The sequence below is a fragment of the Polypterus senegalus genome, chromosome 3 (genome assembly GCF_016835505.1).
Source record: "Polypterus senegalus isolate Bchr_013 chromosome 3, ASM1683550v1, whole genome shotgun sequence".
In the NCBI taxonomy this organism is placed as follows: Eukaryota; Metazoa; Chordata; class Cladistia; order Polypteriformes; family Polypteridae; genus Polypterus; species Polypterus senegalus.
The window spans coordinates 33192182-33214261 of record NC_053156.1 but is presented as its reverse complement, the minus strand read 5'-3'; the positions used below and the strand labels follow the sequence as shown (position 1 = coordinate 33214261).

General features: G+C 39.5%; 1 protein-coding gene across 2 annotated transcripts in view; it reads left to right on the top strand.

The window, feature by feature from the left end:
- LOC120525004 (acetylcholine receptor subunit beta-like) overlaps nt 1-22080 on the top strand; it is a 70613-nt gene that overhangs the window by 31720 nt on the left and 16813 nt on the right. The window contains exons 5-8 of one of the 2 annotated variants that reach the window (XM_039746924.1): nt 1165-1273; nt 5000-5159; nt 9625-9810; nt 20677-20900. In XM_039746924.1, the coding sequence (XP_039602858.1) occupies nt 1165-1273; nt 5000-5159; nt 9625-9810; nt 20677-20900 (679 nt within the window). The remainder of the gene's footprint in view (nt 1-1164; nt 1274-4999; nt 5160-9624; nt 9811-20676; nt 20901-22080) is intronic. The other variant, XM_039746925.1, reaches the window with a different exon arrangement.

Below are 22080 nucleotides of genomic sequence, written 5' to 3'. Positions count from 1 at the left end.
ATATGTAGAAACAACAACAGAAAACTACACATTTAAGCCAAAGTTTATAACACGAGTACAAAGTATGAACCAAACTTGGGTTGTGAGGTCACTCACACACAAATCTATACATACAGTTAGAGGGCTTGGTATGTTTTTTAATTGAAGTTTTTTAAGTTTTTAAAATTTCAAAAAAGTACCCCTGGTATAACATTATTGTGTAGTATGACTTGGTTTTTTAACTTGAAGCGTTTGTTAATTTTTGCTTAATTCATCAAAAAGACTCATATAAATACATATCATAAAATAACCTATCGTAACGTAAATTTGAAACAGTAAATTATTTAGGATTTGAGGTCACACAAAATGTCTGTTTTAAAATAGATCATTTAGAAAACCTGCTAATTTTTTTTTTGTTATTTTTAAATTTGTAAAGTATCGAAAACTAAACATTTCTTACAGATTTTCTGGAAAAAGAAGTGTATCAAATTCACTGCGGAACTCAACTGTTTCCTTTTGGACAAGCAGACAGGCACAACAATGATAAGAACGTGTTTCACACTTTATATGAATGCATCTAAAAGGGAGCAGAAATTGCTGGCAGGGTGGCACAGCACTTAAAGTTGCTACATTATGGTTTGAATCTCCTGCCAAGCTGTTGTCCCAATGGAAGTTGCAGGATCTTTCTATGTCTCCATAGGTTTTCCAGCTGGCATTCCAGTGTTCCTCCCACATGAAATGTGCACGTTAGGTTTATTGGTGGTTCGAAATTGGTCCTGTTTGGCCCATAATGTAAGACTGGGATAAACTGGCACTCAGTCCAGGTTTGGTTCCTGCCCATTATTACTGGAATAAGCTACCCTGAATTGGATTAAGCAGGTTATGTTACAAACATTGCACATATACCTGGTGATGCCGCATCTGCCTCAAAACATGTGTACATTCTTTCTTTATGAAAGGATTGCTAAAATCAACCTATCATGCAAGTTATTATTTTTTTATTTCTCTAGTTGTACTGTATACTCGAAAATAGCAAAAAAAAACTATACACTTTAAGTTTACCATGTTAGAATTAGAATGTAAAAGCATGGATAATGAAATAAAAGACACAGAATGTTGTAGACTTCTGAACAGACCGTGCAGTATGAAACATTTCTGGTTACTGACCTATTTTGTATTCTGCAGCAATGATGGACAATTTGATGTGGCACTCTATGTTAACGTACTTGTCTCCAGTGACGGGACAGTAAACTGGCTTCCACCGGCCATCTACCGGAGCTCATGCTCGATTAAGGTAGGAGCTTCATCCACTATGCAAGTATGTCTTATTATACTGTCTTAGCTGTCCACCTAACACTTTATGATTTATGTATGATCCTTGTTCAGAACTTACTGTGATGACTTCAATGTATCATTATTATTGATTATTATTGATAGATAGATAGATAGATGTGAAAGGCACTATATAATAGATAGATAGATAGATAGATAGATGTGAAAGGCACTATATGATAGATAGATAGATAGATAGATAGATAGATAGATAGATAGATAGATTACTTGCAAATGTCACCCTGAGTGTGAACTTAAATGTCAACCTTATTCGAAGTTTCCATCAAAAAGACTCAGAGCTCCATAGAAAAAGTTACTAAGCTGTTTTCAGAGAATAAACCCCTTTATACAACAACATAACAAAAGGCCAACTTTATAAATAGACAAATGTCTGTTTGTGTTTGTCTGATTATCTGTTGTCTTTCAGTTTGTCATGTTTATGTTATATGCTGTTTGGTATGGGGTTCATAAAAGCAGCACTAATGTTTATGCTGCACTACCTGTTGGAATCAAAAATGCAATGCATTTAATTGTTACATGCATTACAAAATGCATTCCAAAAGATTGTGTAGTGGAAACACTAATGATGAATACATCTAATGGAAAGTGACTTCCAGAAATCAACCTATTAGCTTACAACCTGTCTTAGATGGTCAGTACAGATAGATAGATAGATTTTATTATTTATTTTGGGCGGCATGGTGGCGCAGTGGATAGCGCTGCTGCCTTGCAGTAAGGAAACCTGGGTTTACTTCCCAGGTCCTTCCTGCGTGGAGTTTGCATGTTCTCCCCGTGTCTGTGTGTATTTCCTCCGGGTGCTCCGGATTCCTCCCACAGTCCAAAGACATGCAGGTTAGGTGCATTGGTGATTCTAAATTGTCCCTAGGGGTTTGATTCCTGCCTCGCACCCTGTGTTGGCTGGGATTGGCTCCAGCAGACCCCTGTGACCCTGTAGTTAGGATATAGCGGGTTGGATAATGGATAGATAGATAGATAGATAGATAGATAGATAGATAGATAGATAGATAGATAGATAGATAGATAGATAGATAGATAGATAGGAAAGGCACTGCTGGTGTTTTAGGTTTCTAGGCCTGTGAATTGAGTTAAGATGGCTGAAGAAAGTTATGACATCATACTCAGTACCAGCTGAAGCCCGTTTGGAGTCCTAGGTGGGGTGGAGGGGGGTCCTCCTTGGTGTCCACAGTGAGTGCCCCGTTTTTGAACATGAAGTGAACTTTATTGTCATCTCAACCATATACAAGTATACAGATAGATGAAATTGTGAAGCTCAGGATCCACAGTGTAACAACATGACGTGCAAATAATAAATTAAAAATAGAATTAAAATTAAAAATTAAAACACAAACAAGACAAGACATTATTCAAAGACAAGACAAAGAAGTAGCAGCAATTTTGACGTGTAGTTAGCAATATGAAAATTGATGCGATGTATGGTATTTGCAATCTAGATACATAAATATAGTCAATAGATATGTAAAATAATAAATAAATAATAGATATAGATAATACAGAAATTATCAGTGTATGATAATAGTTGTTTAAGACATGTGTAATCAATGACAGGTCAGAATGTTTCACAGCAGAAGGATATCAAGAGTGTCAAAATACTTAAAGGTCAGTATGAGATTTTCAGTTCTTTTCTACATGCCCACTCATCTTTGCAGGACAGTGGTTTTCATGTATAAAAGTTCTGTTTTTAGAGGTGGTTGAGGCAGTGTGGAAGATCCCAGGGGGCAGCATGGTGGTAAGGAGTGTGACATCTTGGGGGTAAAAACTCTCCTGCAGCCTGCCAGATCTGGCCCTGATGCTGCAGTATCTTCTCTTGGATGGCAGAAGTGTGAAAATTACATGTGAGTGGTCCTTTACAATGCTGCAGGACTTGTGGACACTGCGTTTGTAAAATATGTCCTGTAGTGAAGGGAGAGGCACCCCAGTAATGTTCTCTGCTGTCTTCACTATCCTTTGCAGGCGCTTGTGGTCAGATATGTTGCAGTTGCCATACCAGACAGTGATGCAGCTGGTCAGAACACTCTCAATGGTACCTCTGTAGAACATGATGAGGATGGAAGGGGGAAGACTTGCTCGCTTCAGCTGCCTCAGGAAGTGTAGTCTCTGCTGGGCTTTCTTGATTAGTGATGAGGTGTTATGTGTCCACGTAAGTTCCTCAGTTAAGTGCACACCGAGGAACTTGGTACTGCTAACAAGTCTCCACATCTAAACCGTTGATGCTAAGTGGAATGTGGGCAGGATGTGATTTTCTGAAGTCTTGTCAACATTGAGAGGTAGATTGTTGTCTTCACTCCATGCAGACAGTCATTCCACCTCATCTCTGTATGTTGTTTCATCATCCCTGCTTATCAGTCCCAGCACCGTTGTATCATTTGCAAACTTGATGATGTGTTTGGTGTTGTGCGTGGCTGTGCGGTCGTGAGTCAGCAGGGTGAACAGCAGTGGACTAAGCACACAACCCTGCGGAGCTCCAGTGCTCAGTGTGATGTTGCTGGAGGTGTTGCAGCCTATCCGAACTGACTGGGGCGTTTCTGTCAAGAAGTCCAGGATCCAATTGGAGAGGAGGGTGTTCAATCCCAACCTGCTCAGTTTTACAACCAGCTTTGGAGGGATGATTGTGTTGAAGGCAGAGCTAATGTCTATGAATAGCATCCTGACATATGTGTCTTTTTTATCCAGATGTTTCAGGGAGAGGTGAAGGGCAGAGCATATGGCATCCTCAGTTGACCTGTTTGAATGGTATGCAAACTGAAGAGGGTCAAGGGAGGCAGGGAGATTAGTCTTTATGTGTGACATGACTAACTTTTCGAAGCACTTCATTATCATTTTCAAGTTGTGTTTGGAGGAATATTATTGATAAAAATAAAAATAAATAAAAAAGCAACAAAAACATATTTCTTGATGCATTTATTTATTTACACTCACATTTCATGCTCTTTTTCTTTATTTGTTTTCACATTTCACAGTAGAATACTTTTATTTACTTCTGTATTTATGTATTTAATTTTGTCTGAAATATTACAACATATTCTACAGCATACTAGGTATTGCCAAAGTAGACAATGTATTTTTAGATTTTTCTGATATGAACAGATTGACTTCTATCATGAGATTTTTATCACAAAGGTGTAATTTACCACAAAGATGTAATACTTGCACCTACTGTAAGTAAACAGGTAGATCAGCATACGAGTTAACTAGTATATGCATAGCTGTGTATGAGGAATTACTTATTCGAGGCACATTGTTTGCTTAACCAAGGTTACCACTAAAATATACAATATAATACAAAACAATTTATTTTTTGTATAGCCCAAAATCACACAAGAAGTACAGCAATGGGCTTTAACAAGCCCAGCCTCTTGACAGCCCCCTAGCCTTGGCTCTCTAAGAAGACAAGGGAACTACCCAAAAAAAAAACCCTAGTAGGGAAAAATAAATGGAAGAAACCTTGGGAAAGGCAGTTAAAAGAGAGACCCCTTTCCAAGTAGGCTGGCAGTGCAGTGGTTGTCAAAGCCCTTGAAGTGTTTACAAAATGGACTGAGTTCACGTTGTCTATATTGGAGGTCCCTTGTACTAACTGGTTGGAAAGTTGCAAGGTGACATGTTGTATTAATTACATTGGGTGTTCATTTCTATTTTTTTAAACCTTTTGATTTTGGAACAGGTGACATACTTTCCTTTTGACTGGCAGAATTGCACTATGGTTTTTCGTTCCTACACCTACGATGCCTCAGAAGTGGATCTTCAGCATGCCTTGGATGAAAACAAACAGGAGATAAGAGAGATTATCATTGATGAGAATGCCTTTACTGGTGAGTGAATCACATTGAACGCTCAATGGTACTCTCACAAGCATTCTCAAATTTTCCTCATGAAAAGTAAAACCACTGGTGTCCCGTCCAGTGACGGTTTATGTCCTGAGTTCAATGTTGCTTGGAATAACTTTAGCCCAGACAGCCCTGAAATGGATTAGGTAGGTTTGAAAATAAATGGATGGATCAATAATTCTCAAAAGGCCCATGGGTGATGAGGTTTGTTATTTAAAGTACAAGTCACCTTTGCTTGTAACTGATACAAAGCAGTATTAAATGCAGTTTAGAAGAAGAAGGCATTGATCCATCTATTTTTTGTTGCTTATCCAGTTCCAGGTTACAAGGGCAGCAGTCTAAGCAATGATGCCCCGACATCCCTTTTCTCTGCCACCTCCTCCAACTCATTCAGGGGGATACTAAAGAAGTTCCATGCTAGCTGAGAGATAGAATATCTCCAGCATGTTGTCGGTCTGCCCTGAGAACTCCTCCTAGTTGGACATACCTGAACCACCTCCCCAAAGAGGCATGTAGATGGCATTCTAATCAGACGTCTGAACCACCTCAACTGGCTCCTTTTGATGTAGAGGAGCAGCAGCTCTACTTTGATCTCCTCCCAAAAGTCTGTGCTCCTCACCCTATCTCTATGGTTAAGCTCAGACACTCTGTGGTGAAAACTCATTTCTGCCGCTTGCATCCATGATCTACTTCTTTTGACTACTACCCAGAGCTTTTCACCATAGGTGAGGGTAAAAACATAGATCGAGAGATTCACCTTTTAAATGTATGTCCGGTTGAATTTGTTGAATTTAACTGGGACAATGTACAAGTAAGATTTAAGACCAGTACTAAAAGTGCCAGAGAGCTGGCTGAATCTTGGCTATCAAACGAAAACGGCATTAATAGACATTTGGACTTGAATCCAGCATATGCAAACTTAAGAAGAAGAACATCCTCATAATAAATAAAACTTTACGACCAACACCTTCCTAATCCCACCTCATTACCCCCTGTCCCCCGCACCACACACTTACCTACCCCCAAACCACGCCCCACCTAATTTTGCTATGTATTACCTTTGATTCTTGTATGTGTAATTATTATCCTTTGATGACGCCTCCTGGCAGGAGCTGAAAGCTGAGGAATAAAAAACTACTCTATAATACGTGATTCATTCTCTCCCTTTGTGGATCTGCAACTACAAATATGCAAACCGTATCACAAACCTTCGCTTCCATATATATATATATATATATAGATATATATATATAGTCATGCTTGGGTCACAGATTTGCACAGAAACACAGGAGGTTGTAGAGACAAGAAGAATTTTATGCAAACACTGTAAACAAACATTTGTCTCTAAACCTAAAGATTTTAAAACTTGCTCTTTGACAGAGATGACAATTCCGTCTCTCAATTAAAGGTATGATATGCATCTTCTTCTTCAAAGGAGTATGCGTCAGGAGCAGGAAATGTCTGAGAGAGAGAAAACAAAACAAATCAATTCCAAAGCTGACAGGCGCTGTACAAGGCTTTTAAGTAAGCGGAGTACCGCGCGAAGGGTTTATCACGCATTACAGTGCAAGTAAGAAGGGTAAGGAGTAATGTGAAGGTAGACTGTGTTTCTGGGTTTTTCCCAGGGGCGTCTGTGTCCTCTGAGGGTGCGATCAGCCCTCCAGCTTACAATATATATGTATGTATATACTGTATATTATATATATATATATATACAGTAATCCCTCCTCGATCGCGGGGGTTGCGTTCCAGAACCCCCCGCGATAGATGAAAATCCGCGAAGTAGAAACCATATGTTTGTGTAGTTATTTTTATATATTTTAAGCCCTTATAAACTCTCCCACACTGTTAACATTATTAGAGCCCTCTAGACATGAAATAACACCCTTTAGTCAAAAGTTTAAACTGTCCTCAATGACAAGACAGAGATGACAGTTCTTTCTCACAATTAAAAGAATGCAAATAGATCTTCTTCTCTTCAGGAGCAGAGAATTTCAGAGGGAGAGAGAGAGCTCGCGCTCGCAAAGAAAAGCAAACAATCAAAAAATCAATACTTGTGCTTTTAAGTTTGCCCGACATTTTTTAGAGGAGCGTTAGTATCTTCTAAGCAAACAGCCCCTCTGCTCACATCTCCTCCGTCAGGCGCAGAGAACATCAGAGAGAGAGAGCGAGATTAAAGCAACAATCAAAAAATCAATACGTGTGCTTTTGTGCTTTTAAATATGCCGAAGCACTGCAATAAAGCAGCATTTTTTTAGAGGAGCGTCAGTATCTTTTAAGCAAACAGCCTCTGTGCAAACACCCCCTCCGTCAGGCGCAGAGAATGTCAGAGACGGTGAGAGAGAGGCAGAGACAAGCAAACAATGAAGCTCCTCGCGGGATGCATATCTTATAGCATTGAGGAGTTTTAGTTAATATGTAATACATGCTCTGATTGGGTAGCTTCTAAGCCATCCGCCAATAGCGTCCCTTGTATGAAATCAACAGGGCAAACAAACTGAGGAAGCGTGTAGCATAAATTAAAAGACCCACTGTGTGCAGAAATCCGCGAACCAGCGAAAAATCTGTGATATATATTTAGATGTGCTTACATTTAAAATCCGATAGAGTGAAACACAAGTCAAAGCGCAATATAGCGAGGATTACTGTATATATATATATATATATATATATATATATAAATATATATATAGTTTTAACTGTAAAATAATACAAAGAGTACACGGCACATGTTTCGCCCTAATTCTGGGGTCATCAGGCGTATACACTCACTGCAATCCCTCTCGGGAATCAAACCTCAGGTGGCAGTGGCAAAGCCTCTTACGTTGCACCACGCCGTGTGGTTCGTTTATTTGACAGTCTGTAGATCGGGGTAATTACATTCAATGCATTAAATATATATATATATATATATATATATATATATATATAGTGACAACTCTAGAGGGTGTACCAGCCACCCAACCTGACACAGACAGATGCAAGAGGCACAAATGCTTTTTATTTTCTTCCCTGTTTCCCACAGGCACAACATATTCTCTTTCTTTCTTTCTTTCTTTCTTTCTTATTCTTCTCCACTCCTTCTCGGCAAGCTTTGTCTCCCTCCTCCCAACTCTGGCTCACCGAGTAATGTCTGCTGGCCCCTTATATAAGTCACCTGGATCTGCATCAGGTGCTCATTGCCCCACTTCCAGTAGCACTTCCGGGTGAGGCAGAAGAACCGCCCACACGGGCTCAGGAACAGCTGCACCACCCCGGATCCCAACAGGGCTGTATCCAACTCTATCTATTGTCATGTTCAAGAAACCAATTTGAAATGATTCGAGCTTTGTGACATGGTGCATTATCCTGCTGGAAGTAGCCATCAGAGGATGGGTACATGGTGGTCATGAAGGGATGGACATGGTCAGAAACAATGCTCAGGTAGCCCGTGGCATTTAAACGATGTCCAATTGGCACTAAGGGGCCTAAAGTGTGCCAAGAAAACATCCCCCACACCATTACACCACCACCACCAGCCTGCACAGTGGTAACACGGCATGATGGATCCATGTTCTCATTCTGTTTACACCAAATTCTGACTCCACCATTTGAATGTCTCAACAGAAATCGAGACTCATCAGACCAGGCAACATTTTTCCAGTCTTCAACTGTCCAATTTTGGTGAGCTTGTGCAAATTGTAGCCTCTTTTTCCTATTTGTAGTGGAGATGAGTGGTACCCGGTGGGGTCTTCTGCTGTTGTACCCCATCTGCCTCAAGGTTGTGCGTGTTGTGGCTTCACAAATGCTTTGCTGCATATCTCGGTTGTAACGAGTGGTTATTTCAGACAAAGTTGCTCTTCTATCAGCTTGAATCATTCGGCCCATTCTTCTCTGACCTCTAGCATCAACAAGACATTTTCGCCCACAAGACTGCCGCATACTGGATGTTTTTCCCATTTCACACCATTCTTTGTAAACCCTAGAAATGGTTGTGCGTGAAAATCCCAGTAACTGAGCAGATTGTGAAATACTCAGACCGGCCCGTCTGGCACCAACAACCATGCCACGCTCAAAATTGCTTAAATCACCTTTCTTTCCCATTCTGACATTCAGTTTGGAGTTCAGGAGATTGTCTTGACCAGGACCACACCCCTAAATGCATTGAAGCAACTGCCATGTGATTGGTTGATTAGATAATTGCATTAATGAGAAATTGAACAGGTGTTCCTAATAATCCTTTAGGCGAGTGTATATATATATATATTGTATATTTTAAAAGTAGAAATAATGAGTGTAAGGATATTGTTTTAGATTTTGCCTGAAGAAGGGGCTTGATCACCTTGAAAGCTTGCATATTGTAATCTTTTTAGTTAGCCAATAAAAGGTGTCATTTTGCTTAACTTCTCACCACATGAGAACTCATAAAGACAATTTAATTGTAATAGCTCTTTTTTCTTTTGCTCTCTAGAAAATGGTGAGTGGCAAATTCGTCACAAGCCTTCTCGAAAGAACATTGGAGAAAATCTGTATGAGGACATCACTTTCTACCTCATCATTGAGCGGAAGCCCCTCTTCTATATCATTAACATCATAGCACCTTGCATCCTCATCAGTATCCTTGCAATCTTCGTTTTCTACCTTCCACCAGACGCAGGTGATAACCCTTTTGTGTGTATCACCAAAAAACTTTTATAAATATGGTCCTGTTTTCTTAGCTTGGATTGTTTCCTCATGTATTTCTGTAGCAGCAATACGCAATGTGGTTCCTTATGTATTAAAACTAGCAATACTGTAGCTATTTATTATATCTATGATGAAAAACAGTTTTAGCAGATTTATATCTTTGTAATAACTGCTTCAAACAATCAATCTATCACTCATTAATAGTAGTGTTCAAAATTTAGTGACTTTTTATCCTTTAATAACTATATATAATTTCTTGAATTAGATATTTGTCATTTTTCGCATACCCCAACTTACTCTTCAAAGAGTTTGGGGGCAGAATGCAGGGTTAAGGGCCTTGCTCCAGGGCCCAACCAATTAGCATTCCTTCTGTCACTGCTGGGATTTAAACCAGCAACCTTTAAGTTACCAGCCCAAATCCTTTAGCCAGAGAGCCACCACTCCAAATTACAAGCCCGCATTCCACCTTATACTTCATGCAAAACTGAATCTGCAGTGTTTTGCATTGAGAAATAAATTGCATTTCACTCCCAGTGAAATTTGTACCAATCACAATGCAGTAATTCCATATGCCACTGCCTGTCATTTAGTGATTAAATATAGATCTATGGTGAACAAATATGCAGCATGTTACATTTAAACAAAAATGTACTGCTCTCCCCAGTGGTGAAGTGAACAAAAGGCCTAGACAGAACTGAATTTACAGGTGTAGTGTGGATTATATGTGCTACGCAGCTGTGGAATAGAACTCACGTAAAGTGTGAACAAGGCTTTAGGAAGCAGTATTGCTTGTTTTCCACTCCAAAAAAAGAAAACCTTTTAATTTTTGAAACAATTATTTTTGGTTACTAAATCACCTGCGTAACAAATTTTAGTGTGTGTTCTGTGAAATATTATGTGACTAGAAACCTGTAGTGATGAGTAAGCCCCATTAATTTGCTTTACCTTGAGTTTGTCATATACACAAAAATGTCCTGGAATTTTGACAAATTCAGCAAAATGCATTAAAGTCACAGAAGAAGGCAGAATTGAGCTAGTTCTGAATGGATTGTAATTGTGCGATAGTCATTTAAGTGTTCCTGAAGGTTAAATATGCATGTGTCAACTATGCTGGACCAACTATTGTGTGGCCAAAGTTCCTTATTTCTGTCTGTTTTCCCTGTGCTCTTGTCACTACTACTAACTAACACTCACAGAGCCTGTAATGCAAGGGATCATACTATACTGTTATATACTCGGGGAGGCTGTCTCTGTCACCACGTGGGACCTCATGTATAAAAAGTGCATACGCACAAAAATGTTGCATGCTCCCGTTTCCACGCTCATATCGTGATATATAAAAACTAAAATTGAAATGTAGCACATTTTCATGCTAGCTAAATCCTTGGTGTATGCAGATCTACATAAGGAATCTGATTGTAATTAACCTGTAACAATATAATGAACGATGGAATGGCCAAACTATTCAGGGTATTTATTGCACTGTATCTGAGTATGGAATCACAGCTCTACAGCAGCTGATCAGAAAGAGAATTATCGGGATACAGCATCAAGCACACGCTGCCTCTGCCATGCGCACTGTCTATTTGAACTGCTCCCATACGGCAAAAGATTCAGAGCCTTTTCTGTAGGGACCTTGCGGTTCAGAAACAGTTTCATCTCAAGAACTATAAACACACTCAATCAGTCAAGTGCTCCTTGTAGAACTGTTTGCACTTATAAGTACAATTACCCACTTTATGAGGCGCATATTTACATACAAGCAAAATACCCGCGTTTCGCAGCGGCAAAGTACTGCCTTAAAATTTTTATTAAGAAGAAAATTAAACCTAAACTGAGGGAAAATATACCAATAATTATTTGTTAAGGATCTGTTTGTATACCACATTGTGAGTTCGGCCCTCCTGTTGTAATATGACCAAGCTGTGCGCTGAGCATACACTTAAGCATGCAACGTACAGTTGGCCATGTGAACAGTAATCTTGTTTCAAATCTCACAGCTTGGATTGCTGCTGTCATAATGGGTTTGAGTTTCATGGTTTGTTTTAATTATGATAGTATTTGTAGGACTTGTGTGGAAGAGACATTCGGCATCTGTCAAGCGTTGTAAGTATACAACCGATTTCATCGATAACTTCACATCCAGCTTTTGAGAGTTTAAACATTTATAAACATCAAAGTGTCGACTACTGAAATCGTCACCTGTCAATTTAAGATGTTTTAGAGGCATTGGCGGTTGTCGAAAGGTGTAAAATATTTGGCCATTTCGATACACTTGAAAGCGACAACCGAACAATTCAGCGGCCACTATCACCTCACATGCAGATGCATTTCACTCTTATAGTGCTCCTGTGTAGTATAATTATCTTCCTGTACCGTCGTCAGTCCACACCTTGAACCTGTCCCAGTCATTCAATACATAAGACACAATGTTCCTCCGGATATCAAGAGTGAGCCTGATTTGGCCGTTCAATATGTAACAAAGAGAATGGAAAAGGTAGGTGCCATCTCCAGGCATGGAAACCACTCGGTAAGTGACAGTTCTTTGATCGATGGTGATCACCTCGATAGACATGTTAATGGGGGTACGGTTGGAATGATAAAGGAAATGGGTACCTGAACAATGTAAAGTAAGTCTAAAATACTTACACAATAACTATAATCGTAATAAATGAGCAATAAGACAGCGGAGAAGCCGTGGATTAAATAAAAAGGCTGTAGTTATCAGCAGGGAGACGTGAATCCTGTGGCGAAGCAAGGAAGGGAATGTAGAGACTGGAGCGATGGACGGCCTTATATAGGCAGGCAGCCAACAACGTGGGAGGCGTTGGAATGGGGGACCCAATGCCGCCTCACACGGTGACTGAGCTGCAGGCTATGGACGTATATATGTACGTAAGTAGGATTCAGTTAGTGTTGGGAACACACGTACCAAATTTCTTGAAGATGGGCCCATAAGTACCAAAGACCATTGAAAAGTTCAATATGGTGGGCGACAGTGGCATCATACCACCGAAATAGTACCAAATTTCAGCCTTCTACCTACACGGGAAGTTGGAGAATTAGTGACGTTGGAAAGTTCAATATGGCAGCTGACAGTGGCGTCATACCACTGAAATAAGTAGGTACATTGGTTTCGGTTAGCGCAGGGAAGCCACCTACCAAATTTTGTGAAGATGGGGCCATGAATAAGAAAGTTCAACATGGCAGACGTTGTCGACCGTTATGACTGTTACACGTAGAATTTCGAAATGAATCCTGCTTAACTTTTGTAAGTAAGCTGTAAGGAATGAGCCTGCCAAATTTCAGCCTTCTACCTACAAGGGAAGTTGGAGAATTAGTAATGAGTGAGTGAGTGAGTGAATGAGTGAGTGAGTGAGTGAGTGAGGGCTTTGCCTTTTATTAGTATAGATGATGACAATATCATTTTTAAGATGAAATGCAGCAAAATGTTTATTACATTATACAGATAAAATTTGAACATCATTTAAATAATCTATATTGTTAATAATTATGTGAGGACATGGTGGACAGCGGTAGCAATGAGCTAGCACCCTGTTCAGGTATTGTTCGTGCCTCGCACTGTACACTTGTTGGAGCTGGTGCGACACTGGATGGATAGATAGATAGAATAATTAAACATACACTTACCTAACGGATTATTAGGAACACCTTTTCAATTTCTCATTAATGCAATTAATGCAATTATCTAATCAACCAATCACATGGCAGTTGCTTCAATGCATTTAGGGGTGTGGTCCTGGTCAAGACAATCTCCTGAACTCCAAACTGAATGTCAGAATGGGAAAGAAAGGTGATTTAAGCAATTTTGAGCGTGGCATGTTTGTTGGTGCCAGACGGGCCGGTCTGAGTATTTCACAATCTCCTCACTTACTGGGATTTTCACACACAACCATTTCTAGGGTTTACAAAGAATGGTGTGAAAAGGGAAAAACATCCAGTATGCGGCAGTCTTGTGGGCGAAAATGTCTTGTTGATGCTAGAGGTCAGAGGAGAATGGGCCGACTGATTCAAGCTGATAGAAGAGCAACTTTGACTGAGATAACCACTCTTTACATCCGAGGAATGCAGCAAAGCATTTGTGAAGCCACAACACGCACAACCTTGAGGCGGATGGGCTACAACAGCAGAAGACCCCACCGGGTACTACTCATCTCCACTACAAATAGGAAAAAAAGGCTATAATTTGCACAAGCTCACCAAAATTGGACAGTTGAAGACTGGAAAAATGTTGCCTGGTCTGATGAGTCTCGATTTCTGTTGAGACATTCAAATGGTGGAGTCAGAATTTGGCGTAAACAGAATGAGAACATGCATCCATCATGCCTTGTTACCACTGTGCAGGCTGGTGGTGGTGGTGTAATGGTGTGGGGGATGTTTTCTTGGCACACTTTAGGCCCCTTAGTGCCAATTGGGCATCGTTTAAATGCCACGGGCTACCTGAGCATTGTTTCTGACCATGTCCATCCCTTCATGACCACCATGTACCCAACCTCTGATGGCTACTTCCAGCAGGATAATGCACCATGTCACAAAGCTCAAATCATTTCAAATTGGTTTCTTGAACATGACAATGAGTTCACTGTACTGAAATGGCCCCCACAGTCACCAGATCTCAACCCAATAGAGCGTCTTTGGGATGTGGTGGAACGGGAGCTTCGTGCCCTGGATGTGCATCCCACAAATCTCCATCAACTGCAAGATGCTATCCTATCAATATGGGCCAACATTTCTAAAGAATGCTTTCAGCACCTTGTTGAATCAATGCCACGTAGAATTAAGGCAGTTCTGAAGGCGAAAGGGGGTCGAACACCGTATTAGTATGGTGTTCCTAATAATCCTTTAGGTGAGTGTATACTACGAAGATATTTCAATGTTCCTTAAAAGTTTTGAAGAATCTGCATTCTCAGCTTACGGATTGCTTTACATCTATTACAGAGCTAATTATGTGGCAATTGGGTACTTGGAGAAAGAAAAGGAAGGACAGGAATTGGTGGTTAGTACATTTGAGAGAGACAGTACTGCTGCAATAAATTATTTCATTGAAGGTCACGCACAGCGCAGCAAGCATCTTGCGGGAGGCAGGAACAATCTCTGGACGGGGTGCCAGTTCGTCACTATCACTGTGCTATCGTGTTCTAATTTTTAATAACATGCTTTAATTCCTGTCATCATGAAAATGATATCAAGTATACATCTCAGTATTTAAATTATTCAGATAATTGTAATATCATGAATGTAATGGATTTTGTGTCCTGTCAGAGGAAGAGAAATTCCATTTAAGAAACACGTAGTAATTCACACACATAGAACACGTAGAAGATCAAATAAAAAAAACATTTAACGTGCTACTTTAGTTACAGTGGTATTTGAGAATCTAGTAAATTAAATGATTTTAAGATGAAGTTTATCACGTTCTACTTTAATGACAAAATAAACTACATGATTAAAGTGGAAATTTTGAGATTAAAGTTGACATTTCAAGCTTTTTTTCCCACTATGTGGCTATTTTTTTTTCTTTTCTTTGTACCTAAATAAGCTTCCACATGACACTCAGATGGTGGGCTACAACTCGCCTTTTAACAGTGACTTTGATATCTGACAACTTTTTTTTATTTTGGGCACTGTGCGACTTTGTGAACTTTTGAGTTTCTCCGACACTCTATGTCACTTGATCAACTTCCTTTTGTTGTCTATATCACTGTTTAAACCAACAAATAGTGTGCTTTTCCTTGCCTCCACTTGGTATTCGCTGAAATTCTTCTATTTTTCCCAGTGCTGTTACAATTGTCTTTGCACAGAACGCTGAAATTAAGGGCTATTTATATTGATTTGCATATTCAAAGAAGCCTAATTTTGGGAGGAGATGGGGTGAGACAGCAGGTGTGTGTGCGTGCACATGCGTTACTTTTCACACTGACTGGGATTTATGTAGCGGAAGAACATGGAGGTTAGCATACTCACAGATTTATGCATCTGGATTTTTTGTACATACGCATATTTCCACTTTTGTCCATACGTCATGTTTTAGTGTGAATTCTACGCACACCGTTATGCATGAAGCTCCTGGTCTGCACTATATGGCGAGGAGAATAAACATTTAATTGGGCTCTGAAAACACAACGTACAATTAATCTATGCAGAACAATTAAGTATTTTCATAATATTGCCATTATGATCAGCTAGAGTACCCTTTAAATGAAAAATCAATGCTACATATCCAGCTAGAACACCGTGGCATCATGCATTTGTGTGTTGTAAATTATGCATGCATGCACAAACCTGTAAAATGTGATTGCATTCATGAAAGTTCTACATACTGTTTGTACAACACAAATCAGGCAGGTAGCATGGATCAAGTAGTGACATCCTTATCCAACATTGGCTGCAACAGCTCTATAATGTCACACTGGCCTTTCAAGGCATCATGGGGCATGGAAAAAACATGTTCCAATAAGCTGACAGCATGGCAAATTTCCGAGAAAAATTCAGTGGACAAGGTCACCAGCGAACCAATCAAATGTACTGCAAAAAACACTTTTGCCAATCAACACCAATATTTATTAGCAATATTAATAATTTCTGCTTCAGGAGTTCCTTTATGATCACTTCATGCAAGACAATCCCATAATCCAGACAGAGGAGTTATTTTAACTGTTTTACTTCTCCAAGCCTAAGATCTCAGTAACTTCACAAATGGTGTTTCACTTCCACCTACCTTTGTACCTTTGACACAAAAGAAAGGGTGTTTTGTTCCCCTCTGGTGCCATTTCTGTGTAATAATTCTTCATGCGTCTATCTGTCAATTAGTCTTTATATAAAGATATCTATTGAAAAAAAAAATAACCGGATTCATTCCCTGTCACATGTAGGTATTTTCTTGAGCCATCAGACGTGTGTTGTGTTTGTACTGGTATAAGGACAGTCACTTTGCTAATTATGATGACAATCTTAGTGATCAAATACCTACTCAAAACTCTGTAGCAGGTGCAGCGTTTGAAAATCATCTGCATGAAAATAGCTTTTTTTCTGTTGAGAAACCCCTGCAATTTGCACAATGGTGTATTTTCGTATGTCTTCAGGTGAAAAAAATACAACATATCACATTTTAAAAAAAGACACGGTATCCTCCTTGTTGATGTGGACAAGAGTCATAACTAGCATTGATTGTAATGGTGTGCGACAGATTACCTCCATTATGCAACTGCTAAACAGAACACAAGTAAACATAGAAGTGAGAATTTTAAAAGTACTTTGTCTGTACTTGCAGCTCACAATGGGGCTAAACAGTACATAAGTGAATGAAAAAGCCTTAAAACTGGTACATGTCCACTTTAAAGCAGCAAAAATTTAAATTCAAGAAAACATGTGTTCTATATTTATGAGGAATCCTTATTACTGTATAATGAAATAAATCTAGAAATAATTATTTTATCACAGATTCTTGTAACTTTTTTTTTTCTTGAGGTAAGAATTTGTTTCCTGTTCACTTGTCTACTCATAACCTCCATCATTGGTGGAGTTATGACAACCCAACAAGCCCTCAGCACTATACCATATTCTGCCTTTAATCCTGGTTTTGCTTCTTGAATTCTGTCTCTGCAGCGGTTATGTTCTGCCATGAATTGTGACAATGGACAAATGGGGTAAATACAATACAGAAAACAGAACACAAGTAATCCTCATCACAAAGCTAGATGGCCAATCTATCATGGCCACACCAGGAATACAATACAGCAGTACAAACTACTTTGTTCTTGTATAGCTCTCGTCACCAAGAGCAGGCACAGACCACCGTGACAACTCTCAAGGCAAAATGTAAAAATAAATGCAGAACAATCACATACTGCATGATGATACAGATTTGTTCAAATACATCAAAAGCAAAGTAGAAACAAATTAACAAAAACAACAACATTGGTCCATCAGCTAATTGTAGAACCAAAACCAGATTGTAGAAATGGAGTCAGCCATGCCATACACAGTCAGAGTCCTGGTGACTTCGGCCCACAAGCCAACTCCCTCCATTTGTCATTCTACAGCTTAGAGTCAGAGTCAGTGTTTGGCTGGCCAATCTGATGAAAGGACTCTTCTGCTCCATGATTCCAGTGCTCCTTTATCTGAGTTGACTTTTCCATAGGCAGACACACAACTAGGCAGTAGAAGGTGGCACCAAGTGCCATATGAGGATACAGAGAAAAGGAACAGAATAGGTGAGTGTTAATAACAAGTCAAGTCAATTTGGGGAGCATGCACTGGTACAGTGCGTTGCCGCACCCACTACATGACAAAACAACTCAGGATCCCTGTTGGCAACCCCCCAAGCAGACACACGGTCGAGTCCCACCTTCTGGAAATGACCCTCTATCTTCCACAGCCAGGTGTTACGTGGGCGACCCCTTGGCCTGGTCCCCAACAATGAGGGTCTTACGAGCCCTTTCTTAGCGACCTCATGCTCTCCCAATCTGTCTACTGACTTCAATATGAAGAGTCACCAGAGACATGAATGTCATTGCCAAGGTAAGCAAACCTCTTGACGAGGTCGACACTCTCTCCGCAGACAGACACACTGCTGATTTATATTTATTTATAAATTATATTTATAATTTATATTGCAAATGAATTTATATAATGAATCTGAAGAAATAAATTTGTCTTGGAAAATGTCAAGCAAAATGACACCTTTTATTGCCTAACAAAAAAGATTACAATATGCAAGCTTTCGAGGCAACTCAGGCCCCTTCTTCAGGCAAAATGTAATACAGAAACTGGAGTTCCCTGTGTTAATATACACACTAGGACAAGTAACCACATTGATAAATCTTTAAGTGAGACATCTTAAATGTAAAAAATTCATGAAAGATTCATTTAACAAGAGAGAAGAACAATGTATGGTCAAGATCTTTGGACAAGATAACTGTCCAACAAAGTCTTTTAAAGTTTCTGATGAGTTTTTCCATACAATGTGGGTCTATAGACAGGTTGTCTGATTCAGTGATGGAAACAATCCTCATACCTGGTCATAAAACTCTTGTCTCTTTTCAAACCATGTTGTAATGTATTAAATTTTAGCATGAGTTTGACTTTCCATTCTTTTTTCTCTTGCTGTGTTCTGAAGTTACTCATAAGCACGGTGACTTCAAAGTCCCTCTCACAGTGTCCATGGCTGTTGAAGTGGGCCGCTACAGGAACATCTGTGTTGCCACGTTTAATGTGGAACCTGTGTAAATTCATTCTCTGGTGGAGTGTTTGTCCAGTTTCTCCCAGATAGAGTGCAGTGTCAGGACATTTCATGCAGAGAATTAGGTAGACCACATTAGATGATCTGCAGGAAAATGATCCCTTTATGCGATGGACCTGCTGTTTATGAATCTTGGTTTGGGAAGTGGTATGGATATCTACACTGTTAATTAATCAGTTAGTCAGTCGTTTTCTAACCCACCTAGTCCTGAATAGGGTGGCAGGCGGTGCTGGAGCCTATCCAAGCTAGCAAAGGGCACAAGGGAGGAACAAACCCATTGTCCATTGCAGATCGAACACACACACACACACATGCACACTCATACAGACACACAACAACATTTATTTATATAGCACATTTTCATACAAAAAGTAGCTCAAAGTGCTTTACATAATAAAGAAAAGAAAAATAAAAGACAAAATAAGAAATTAAAATAAGACAACATTAATTAACATAGAAAAGGAGTAAGGTCCAATGGCCAGAATGGACAGAAAAAACAAAAAAAAAACTCCAGACGGCTGGAGAAAAAAATAAAATCTGCAGGGGTTCCAGGTCACGGGACCACCCAGTCCCCTCTGGGCATTCTACCTAACATAAATTAAATAGTCCTCTTTGGATTTAGGGTTCTCACGGAGTCATTTGATGTTGATAGTCATACAGACTTCTTCTTAATCCATCATTCACTGTTGGAACATCACGGTGCTTTGAGTAGATGGTGGTGGCGCAAGTCACCACCAAAAGGATACCAGAAAAGGAAACAGAACAGAGAGTAGGGGTTAGTACAGATTTTAGAGCCACCATGAATAGTTATTATAATGAGTCGGATATAGAGTTTATCAGGATTTTAATTACAGTGAAGTTATGGGAAGGCCACATACCAACCCCACACTCGGACCAATTTAGCATTGTCTTTGGGAAGTGGGAGGAAACCCACGCAAACACAAGACACAGAGTGAACAATCAAACTCCATGCCGGGAGGACAACAATTGTTGTTGTTATTGCGTCACTGTGCTATCCTATTATTTAATCTGAATACTGAAAATAAAACAAGTAATCTAGAGACTATAAAAGACAAATGATTATTTTCTAATTTTCAGCCAACTGTAATATGGTGCTATGGAAGATCTCAGTAGTGTTATCTTTGGCTATGAATAGAATGTTAATGGATTTGATTTTATCAGTCATTAAGATTGCTTCTGTTTCACTATGTGTTTAATGTAAATTGTGTCTTTAGGTATGTACGGTAAATATAGTTTAGCAGTATACTGTTAATACATTATAGTCATTAATATGTGCTAAGCCTGTACTCACAAATACATTTCATTGGGTTTATTCTTTTGTCAAAAGTTTGCCACTGTTAAAAGAAAGGTTTCATATTATGCATTTCTACTCACTAACATCTTTATTCTAACTGACCCAAGCACACAGGAATGCTCAATTTTCCAGTGCTGACATCTAAGTAATATGAACTGCAGTGTCACAGATCCCCGTTTAATACCTAGCCCTGCAGTCCCATCCCTCATAACTTTGCTTTCATGTTCTGATTGCTCTCATTTTTTGTCTCCAACCTGCAGGAGAGAAGATGACTTTATCGATTTCGGTTTTGCTGGCTCTCACTGTTTTTCTCTTGCTTTTGGCAAACAAAGTCCCTGAAACCTCCTTAGGCATTCCAATTATTGTCAATTACTTGATGTTCACCATGATCCTCGTGACCTTCTCAGTCATCCTAAGTGTGGTAGTGCTCAACTTACATCATCGCTCATCTAATACCCACTACATGTCTCTTTGGGTGCGCAAGGTAGGTTGTACAAAGTGTAATGGGTAAGATCAAGACAGATTATAAGCTCATTTTTGTAAGCTGTGTTTAAATACATCAGTGAAAGATAACAACACCGGTCTGTACTAAAATCCTCCTGTTCAAATAATCGTTGTGCTCTATAGATTTGGGTGCGCTGAATCCATTTCTGAAATTTGAGTTCCTTTACCACAAACTGTTTCTGTGAGAAAACAGATTCAATGAAAAAGGCTGTTTTAAAGAAAATATTTGTTTTATGGTATAACTGCTGTGGTGGGCTGGCACCCTGCCCAGGGTTTGTTTCCTGCCTTGCGCCCTGTGTTGGCTGGGATTGGCTCCAGCAAATTCCTGTGACCCTCTAGTTAAGATATAGCGGGTTGGATAATGGATGGATGGATGGTATAACTGTGCTTCTTGCTTAGAATATTATTTGAAGTATGGTGCCTTCCATAATGTTTGGAATAAAGACACATTTTTCCTTGATTTACCCCTCTACTCCACAGTTTAACATTGCAGACATTCACTTAAGGGTATTTTCATACATTTTGGCCACACCATGTAGAAATGACAACACTTTTTATACATGGCCCCCCATTTCAGGGCACCATCAATGGAATGTGCAGTGTAATTAGCACAATTTAGATGCAGATTGAAATGTTAACTACTGATATGAAGTATTACATTTAGCAGATGGGTTATGAACTGTTGCTGCTGAGAATGATTCATGACTCTTCCTCCTATCATATTCTTGTAGGTTTTCATTTACATCTTATTATTTTTTTTTTTTAGCTCTGAAGAATTTCTGTGTTGCCTTAGCAGAAAGTTTACGATCATTAGGTTATTGTGGGATGAAACACCACCCAATGGATTTGGAGGCATTTACTGGAACTTCAGCAGATAAGATGTTTCTGTACTCCTCAGAATTTGATGTGTAAATACCATCAGCAGTTCTGTCAATGATGAAGAGAAGTGTGCCAGTACCTGTGGCAGCCACACCTGTCCAAGCCATAACACCCCCAGCACCCTGTTTAACAGATGAGGTGGTCTGTTTTGGGTCTTGGACAGTTCCTTTTTGTCTCCACACTTTGCTTTGCCATCACTCTGATCAGGTTCATCTTTGCCACGTCTGCCCAAAGATCTTTTCCCAGAATTCTGCAGGCTCTTTTAAGTCCTTTTTCACAAA